The 9,818-nt window shown below is 36.2% G+C and overlaps 1 protein-coding gene across 1 annotated transcript; it reads right to left on the reverse strand.

The window, feature by feature from the left end:
• Positions 1-3,185: 3,185 nt before the first annotated feature.
• Positions 3,186-9,060, reverse strand: LOC109219917 (ADP-ribosylation factor-like). Its single transcript, XM_019384388.1, has 7 exons — positions 8,934-9,060; positions 7,921-8,078; positions 6,426-6,496; positions 3,958-4,077; positions 3,724-3,842; positions 3,537-3,618; positions 3,186-3,461 (listed from the first exon to the last, which is right to left on the reverse strand). Exons 2-7 carry the CDS (start codon positions 8,066-8,068, stop codon positions 3,456-3,458), a joined length of 546 nt encoding a protein of 181 aa, XP_019239933.1. The 5' UTR covers positions 8,069-8,078; positions 8,934-9,060; the 3' UTR covers positions 3,186-3,455.
• Positions 9,061-9,818: the final 758 nt, after the last annotated feature.

Genomic DNA, 9,818 nt, shown 5'->3' on the forward strand with positions numbered 1-9,818 from the left:
TATTGTGGAGCCCAACCGGAGTTCTGAGCGAAAAGTTACGTGCATTTTGCTAGACAATGTGCCGTATGCCCGTTCGATTCTCCGTTTCGTTCTTGACTATCATCCGTTGATCCCCAAACACAATCCCGGCTTAATTCCTTGGGCTTTTACTCAGATTTCAAAGCTCCAAATCACTTGAATTCATTTCATAATATCTACATAGCTCGAAATCACTCCTACAAGGCATAAAATATATAATTAGTGCAAAACACTAGCGATTAAAGCTCAAACTCAATTAAAGTGCAGTAAATAAGAGTGTAATAAGCGACTAAAATACGTAATTATAGCCTATCGTCATGAGTTCGCTTTTGCAAAGTGTTCATTGTTCGCATTTGCGAATATAGTGTTGCATTTGCGACATTAGCAGGACTGTGATGGATGTCGCCTTTGGGGCCAGGTCGCATTTGTGACACCTGTGGCTGAACATAAGGCTGGGAGACAGGATTTTAGTGTCATTTTCATATCTTAGAACCCTAGACTTGATAGGAGGCGATTTGGAGAGGGAATTTTCATACAACCATTGGTAAGTGATTTTGATCAATTTTCAATTATATTACATGAGATTTAACTTATAAATCATGAGATTTGAAGAGAAATTTTAGGGATTTTTGTCTATGTTTTGAAAAATGAACATTTAGAATTTGAGAGTCGAATTGAACTCGTATTTGAAAATAAAATACATATATGGACTTGTGAGGTTATGGGTAGTCAAGATCTACCCTTGGACCGGGGTTTTGACCGAGCGGACCCGGGGTTGACTTTTGAGGAATTGTACAAAGATCATAACTTTACTTATTGGAATTGGTTTCTCTTGCATTATTTGATATTATTAAGTCGATTTTGGTTAGATTTGAGCCGAGCGGAAGTGAATTATAAAGGAAAAAGGTATTATTGAGTCTTGATTTGGCCTAGCTGAGGTAAGTATCTTGCCTAACTTTGTGTGGTAACTACCCCATAGGGATTGGCTTAATTTTTACTATTTGAATTACATGGAAGACGTGCACGAGGTGACGAGTGTGTACACGACCTTATATGTGGAAATCAAGTGGTTTAGACTCTTAGACTTCTTTTGTGCATTTAATTGAAGTTTTCATATCATGATATATTCTCCATCGTTAAGTTTACTCTTATATGCTATAATTGAAGTCATCATTACATGTTCTATCTTTTATTGTCAAGCTTACTCTTATATGATTTATTTGAAGTTGCTAGCTTTTTTAATGTTGAGTTATTCTTATTTGAAGTTTCATTACATGCTACCTCTTTCATTGTTGATTTATCCTTATTTGAAGTCATCATTACATGTTATTTCTTTCATTGCTGAGCTTATTCTTCCGTTTCATTGCGTTATTGTAATACTTGTGTTGATCTACTTACCGTACTTTCGTGTCATTGTTGTTGTTGTTGCACTCAGTATTGTTGAGTCGTGGGCTATGTTTTGTTGTGGTATTGATATTGTTGTTATGGCAATGTTCTGGAATATGGACACGTGTGGTACGAGTTGTTTTGTGGTGGTGTTCTGTTTTGACACATGTGGAATTGTTGAGAGGATTGTCGGGGTATTTGCATGTGAGTTGTCCGTGCTATTGTTATTATTGATATTTGCACATGCAGCGAGACAAGGCATGCTATATATATTGGGTTTGCGCATGTGGCAAGACAAGGTGGGATAATTATTGATGCGCGTGTGGCAAGACAAGATGGGCATTTACTTTACTGTTGTGCATGCGGCGAGACAAGGCGGGATATGTCGGGGATGATTTGTGATTGTCTTGGGGCATTGTTATTGATGATATTGTGTGGTGGGGTAACTATCTTGCGTGTGTCACCCAATGTGCTACTCAGTGTCTCTGATCTTACCTGTTTACTTAAGGTATGTAGTATACTTGCACAATCATACACCGTAATATGTCACCTATATCAGTCCAGGATATGAATTTTGATGTTTATTTAATCATGTACATGTATTATTGTATACCTGCTTTTTGTGTGCGGATTGGACTGGTGGCACGTGAGTTGTCCGTACGGATAAGAGATATTGTTACTATTAACATGTGAGTCGTCCGTGCAGCATGAGAGTCGTCCGTGCAGTTGTGATTGATAATGTAGGCACAAGGTGCCATGTGATTATTATTTCGTGATTCGGGACTCGTGATTTGTGATTATGAGGTGTGATGCCTCGGGATGATTCTTGTGTAACCTTGTGATAGGACGGTTGATTAATTGGTTGTTATTTATTTCCTTAATTGGTTTCGCTGATACTTTAACTGTGTTCTAATTACTTGCTACGTTATCACCTGTTTACTTCTTGTGGTTACTTGTCGTTTCTATTTTCCATTGCTAGTATTATATTGTTGCTCTTTCTATGTTTAGCTGTGCATTGTTAATTGTTCCTCTCCATTGCTAGTATTATATTGTTGCTCTTTCTATGTTTAGCTGTGCATTGTTAATTGTTCCTCTGTTAGCTTTATATTAACAATTGCTCAGGTTATTATGTATGTAGGTGCTTTGACTTGAACCTCATCTCTACTCTACCGAGATTAGTCTTGATACTTACTGGGTACCGTTGTGGTATACTTATGCTACGCTTCTGCACATCTTTTGTGTAGATCCATGTACTTCGAAGAGTGTCGTTTGTTAGATAGCCGATTGTGAGTTGCTGTGGAGACTTCAAGGTATACCTGCCATCGCATTCGCAGGCCTCGAAGTCACCTTCTATTATCTTTGATTACCACTATTTATTTCTATTCCAGAACAGTATTGTATTTAGAGATTTCTAGTGAACCGGTAGAGCTTATGACTTCATACAATCAATTTTGGAATATTGTATATCTATTGATGGTTGTTGGCTATGTATGGCATTTACTGGTTCGTGTTTAACGGTTAGTTTAAATATGTTAATAACTCAGCATATATTAGGCTTACCTAATCTTAGGGATCATGTGCCATCACAACGTCCTACGGTAGGAATTTGAGACCGTGACAAAAACAATCTTCATTCCGTAGCCGATACGACAATAGACCACTTAGGTAACACCCTCTTCTTTGTAATTGCAAATTTTCGATGCTTTTATTATTCTGTTATTGCTTTTTTGGATCTACCATTCCAAAATCGGACGCACAGGCCATCAAATGGTGCACACCGCTGCACTAAGTTACAAAAATCGGATATTATACTAAAATATCATTACATTCCCAATGTACCTCCAGCAATGTAGTAGCTATGTCATTACTCATTAATGACTAAACCGTAAAGAGCGAAAGAAGGGCAGAAAACATTTTAAGAAATGTATTAACTTCTATCACCACGGATCTGAACAGAGACTTAAACCTCCAAACTAAGAGATTATGAAACCGCAATGATGTTTTTTCCTCCAGAAATAGCAAAGTGAGAAGCACACGACCACATCATTGCATTAGGCCTGAAATTGGACCAAAAGTAAACTATTAGAGAAAATTGAAGAAGCTGAGTACGTTGAAACAATCTTTGCATGTACCTTGCTGGCAATGTTGTTTGAAAGCCAATCTAGTCCTTCATATAGCCCTTCTCCAGAAGTAGCACATGTACTCTGGATATACCTAAGAGAGGAAGAGAGAGGAGTCTTTTAGGTGCCACTCTTATCTAAGAGGCTACTTGACAGTAAAACCAGGCTGAACAACATGGCAGGTGACCATGTATATTACCAGTGTCGCTGTCTGAGCGAATGAAGGCCAAGCTTATCTGTGATTTCAGCTGCATTCATTGCATTTGGAAGATCTTGTTTGTTTGCAAAAACAAGTAGCACAGCTTCTCTTAATTCATCCTGCAGATAATGTACTTAGATATCAACAACTGATGTACCCCAAGGCAGGATGTCTAGTTTAAGGTTTATCATAAATTGATTTCTGTAACTTCAACTATACAAATATCAATATCACCTCATTTAACATCCTGTGAAGCTCATCCCTTGCTTCAATTACTCGGTCTCTGTCATTGCTGTCAACCACAAAGATGAGACCCTGTGTGTTTTGGAAATAATGCCTCCATAGAGGTCTAATCTGCAAATACAACACAAAAGGCAAACAATAGAAACACACTTTTAGCTCTTCCGCGATCAGACTGTAATACAGTTTTAACACTGTGCCTCTAAATATAAACGCATGTAACCACTAACAGATGGTAGAATAGCCAATTCAAAAGAAACATGATAGGTCCACATATGGCCATATAGATTGGTGCTATAGACAATTCAAATACAAAAGAACCACTGTAGGTCCACTTATTATTTTAAATACTCAACCAACCAGGTTTAGCCTAAGAAATCATGGAGCTAAAACTACCCTTCTAAGACAACATGGAACCAAGAAAAAAGTTTTATTACGGGCATATCAGGCTAATGGACTCCAACAACCAAGCTTTGACGACGGTGCCCCAGTCAAAAGGGTTTCTCTATTGGGGTATTCTCTCTCTTGTTTTTTCCTTTTCTTTTGAACTTGAACAGTTTCATTTTTTGAAATTTCTGAAATAGTTGTTCATGAAATACTTTTCCAAAGTAATCACGATAGTCGAGAATCAAGAGACACAACTACAAACTTCTCCGAATCCAACGATTTAATTGGAACAATCCTGCTACAAAATTTACTGTATAAAAAAAAGATTCGGATTAATAGGAGTTGTTCTTTTGGAAGAATTATGAAACGTTACTCAAGTTGGTTTATAGCTTTTTGAAAAATCTTTTTATTGTTTCCAAAAAGCAGATATTCAGATTTCCATGGGATCAACCTGACTTGAACATAATCCCCATGGATCTTTAAATTTTTAATTTATAAATTAATAAAATAGCATAAAATATATAAAGTACATTAAACTTTTAAGAAAATTAAAAAGAATTAAAAAAAGATCATAACGACTTATCTTCAAATGATTAAAAGATCAAAGTATTTTAAAAATAATATTATTAAACTATATAGTTTACCTCTCTAAAAATTAATAAGCAATAAACTCCATCAACACTGTAATCTAAAATACTACTCCTCATGACAAAATATAAAGTTTCTTTCAAATAGTAAAATAATAAAAGTTTGATAATTTCGAGAGACATAACTAAATATGAATATCTATAGTAAGTGAGATTAAAAAAATGGCCATTCAAATGATATTCACTCTTTGATGTTCTTAATTAGTAAATATATAATACTATAATCATTATTTTGAGTAACTCTCAATCTTCATAATTCTATAGATAAATAGAACTTTAATTTTTCATTTGTTAAAGAATTTTGAGTGTCAACGGTATTAATTAGGGAATTTGATACATGATTTGCGCTAGGACTATTGGGCGAGCCCCGTGTGGTGAGCGTTAGGCGTGTTTCGAGCGCACAGTAAGACGCTTGGGGCGTAAGTCTCTCACAAAACTAAGCCCCACACGTGAGCCTCAAAGTGTTTTTATAGTGCCCCACCGCGAGGCGATCCCCGAGGCGAATCCCAATAAAGCCTTTTAAAACACTGCTCACAATACACAAGAAAGATGAGATGTAATTATCATCAGTACGAAATTACAAAGGCTGATAGACGTGTGTGCTTTTCTAAGCATTGGTGGAACAATTTTCAAGAGAATCTTGGATGTAAAATTGGAGGAGAGCAGGAATGGGAAGGGAAATAGAGCTTTCCTCTAATTACCGCTGGTCACGAGCAGGTGGTAATAGCAATAGATTGCTACCAGGGATAATTGAGCTATGAGATCTAATGGTGGCATGGAAGCAAAGGACTGTCGGAAAAGAGAAGAGCTGGAATTTCATTTTTGGTACATGGCACATTTAAATCGTGTGCATACAGATGGATCTCTTCCTATTCCCCTAATACCTTCATAAAAATCCAGGTTCCAGACATGATAAATCATATAAATCGAGATAAAATGAGATTATACTTGCACCTTAGGTCTTAGGGAATTCCTTTTCTGGCACGTTCATGTTTTAATTAGAGTACAGAGGCGGATCATGAAGAAGCAAAGGGATACGAGCAGCCTATTACCGGACTGCAGATCTAGTCACAGTACAGACCTTCGGAACATAACGGGAGTTTTTGTACAATGTAATGAAATAAATCACATTTTAGACTAAGCAAATAACTGACATTAGTGAAGCAGGGGGGTAAGAGGACAAATGGGTTAGTATGATCCGCTACAGCGTCCACCAGCACAACACACTTGTTTAGTCTCTCATAACTAAGGGAAAAAACAGATACGCCTAACCATGAGTGAATTCTACACAAATAATACAACTACGGAAACCCGCGCAGCAGAATACCCTCATTACCAGAAATGTGAACCATGGAGAACTAAAGAACCGCAAGATCTCAGGTAATATAAAACAAAAACACTTATTAAGGGCATAAGAACTTCTAGTACCTTGTCCTGACCGCCAACATCCCACACAGTAAAGCTGATGTTTTTGTATTCAACAGTCTCCACATTGAAGCCTACCAATGAAATAAAAGTTAGTTTAAATTATATTGCAATTAGAACTTACAAATTTCGCATGATTAAGAAATCTCTTCGAAACAACACACATGATAAGCATTTGAGTAAAATACAAAAGTCAAGGCACAAATAGCAACCAAGGAAAATTGCTTGATTCCCCGACATATCCTCCCCAATCTCAAAGGTTACAATCTCTCCCGCATAACACATGTAAACACAAATGATTCCAAGTAATTTTCAAAACTTAAGCACTCATATCCTCCCCAATCTCAAAGGTTACAATCTCTCCCGCATAACACATGTAAACACAAATGATTCCAAGTAATTTTCAAAACTTAAGCACTCATTGTAAGTACCCTATCAAATAACAGTAGTCAATGGATAGACACAGCATATTTTTTTGGCCATATGGATCAACATAACCTACTTTCAAGTTTCAAGTAGCAGTAGCACTAGGGGTGCTTATCAAACGGATCGGGCGAATATTTATGCTTAACGGTTTAGTTTATCGGTTATTGGTTTATAAATATAGTAATCTGTTAGCCAACCAATAAGACATCAGGTGGATTGGTAACGAATTAACGATTAGCGGGCTGTTGTCGGGCAATTTATCGGCTAAATTAAAAATAAAATAAAAAGAATTAGAGAATTTGAGATACAGGAAAATTTAGGATATGTTACCTTCGGATTGCATTCAATTACCATAGTGAAGATTTGTCTTGAAACTTATACCTTATCAAACATTATGTCCTCACCGCTAAACAAAAAGAAGAGATAGCAAAGAATACATAATCCGTATAACATAGGCAACAAAAGAAATAGGGAACATATATGAAGCCATATTACAATTTCTGACACAAAAATTTTCAAGATATCAGCCTGGATTCCTACACAAACAAAGGGTCATGGAAACTCGCTTCCTCATAGGAATAACTTTCAAATTCCACCACCTTTAGCTCATTTTGCCACAAAGATCAATTCGCATGATAATTCTTGGGACTGGAAATTCTTTTTTATCTCCTCTCAGAAATCTTTTACTGTGTGCCACCCTTATTTGTCTCCCCATAAATTCCTATGGATAAGGATATAGGGTTTCAAATAGTACTTTATATACATAGAGGGAAAAGTGTAAATATAAAAATTCTTAACGGATTAACGGTTTATCCAATAGGGAAATTAAGTAATCCGCCCCCAAACCGTTAAGCCGTTAACGGTCAATCTGTTACCAACCATTACCCCGATAACCCGATACCAATAAGCCAATTTTGCGGTACGGTTAACGGTTATGGTTCGGTTTAGAACAGCCCTAAGTAGCACACCCCATGATGAGTTAAGCTTTTAATCATGTGCAATGGTGAAAGTCAATATATGTTAAAAAGAAAAAGAAGGAAAAAGAGAACAAATTTCACAGGAGGAAGCATACCAATGGTTGGGATAGTGGTAACAATTTCACCCAACTTGAGCTTGTACAGAATTGTGGTTTTACCAGCGGCATCGAGACCAACCATAAGAATACGCATTTCTTTCTTTGCAAAGAGGCGACTAAAGAGTTTAGTGAAAGACAGCCCCATCTCTGTGAATCTGAAAAAAAAAATATAATATGGGGGGAGCACATTACTGCCTTTCGTAAAAAATCTAAGAAAGCAGCTAATTTCCAAACAAAAAAATTACCATATGTAGTATTGCAATTGCAAGGCCAAAACCCTTTTCCAGTTTTCCTGTCCTTATTATTTCTCTATCGATACTTAAAACAAATATTTACTGCTGATGATACCCACTAACGCCCATCAATTTCTTCTCAATTCTAATTTGGGTAACCAACAGACAAAAGTTTACCACTTTAAACACAATTAGCCTTTTCTGGTGACAACTTCACAGCATAGCAATTACCCAATTACAATTATCTTTTGACACACTTCTCCATAATGATCTATGAATCCAAACAAATTATCAGTTATAATGAAACAAATAATGGTACATGTAATCGTGGAGATCGCGAAGGAGAGCAAGGAGCATCATTTAGTGACTGATGTTCCTCAAAAAGAAAAAACAAAGAATCATAACATTAGCACCAGATATTACATTTTGTGATTAAAAATCACACTGCAATGTCATCCCGTATAATATGAAGAACATTCAAACCCACCTTCAGTTACGAAAATTGATGTTACATCGCTTTTATTTGAATTTAGCAAGATGATCAGAACAAAAAGCAAAACAGACAAAAGAGATGCGGCAAGAGAAGTGGAAGTAACCAATCATGAAGTTGCAAAATCATAACATGACCTTATAAATTTCAGAGAAACGGATTCCAATAACAACGTCCATAAAATCGGCAAATTAAGAACAGATAGAAGGAAGCTCAGATCACATATAGGCAAAACTAGATTTTCATGAAGCTGTAGGAGAAATAGGAAGAGGGAAGTATGGGATTACCGAAGATCGGCCGATCAGAGAGGATAAATGAGTAGATCTCGATCGTGAAGCTGCCCTTCACCACCACTCTCTTGCTCGGCCACGGAAAAGGAGAGGAATGAGATCATTTAAGCCGGTTTGGCCCCAAGCTTCTCCGAGCCAAAACTTTTTTTTTTTTTTTTAAATGTGTTTTCTTTTTTTTTAAAGTTGACAAGCATTTTTTTTAAAATTGTGTTTTTTTTTTCATTGTACTTTAAATTCTGTTGCTTTTTTTATTTTTTCAAGTTATGTTGTTCTAATCGTGTATGGTGTATGGTTCGATTGCATGTCATGTGGTTGCTTTGAATGTTCTACGTTTGTGGTGAGTTTCTTTCTAATATGTTTCAGTTTTCCCGTAATACGGTACAATTGAATTTATATGTGATTTCTAGACAAGTAAATTAATTCGATCCTGAAATAACAAAAGAATTGAAGAAATATGCAATACTTAGTCTTAAGATGAAGATGAAATAGCAAAAACAGTAATTCCGAGAGCAAGGCATCCGATCACAAAAATATTGAAATCAAAAGGTAAGAAGGTAAATTTGTATAAAGCTTTGAATAGATTATAGCATAAGTTTGCCATAAAATTGTGTCCCCTACAATGATAATAGAGCCCACTATTTATAATTGCACATAGGGAACAAGGTCCAAGGATCATGCCCCTCTTTAATATCAATTATGAGGGCTACTGAAGAATGTGCAACGGCGGGCATGAATGACAAATTCTTTGTAACGAGCAGTATACTAAATATTGTAGAATATTCTCTATTAAATGCTACCGAATAGCAGGTATTTATTGCATCTTTATAGCATCATTCTTTCCGGTAACAAACAGAACAATTATCTTCGGTTTCAGCTATCCTC

This window comes from Nicotiana attenuata, unplaced genomic scaffold (assembly GCF_001879085.1).
Source record: "Nicotiana attenuata strain UT unplaced genomic scaffold, NIATTr2, whole genome shotgun sequence".
Taxonomy (NCBI): domain Eukaryota; kingdom Viridiplantae; phylum Streptophyta; class Magnoliopsida; order Solanales; family Solanaceae; genus Nicotiana; species Nicotiana attenuata.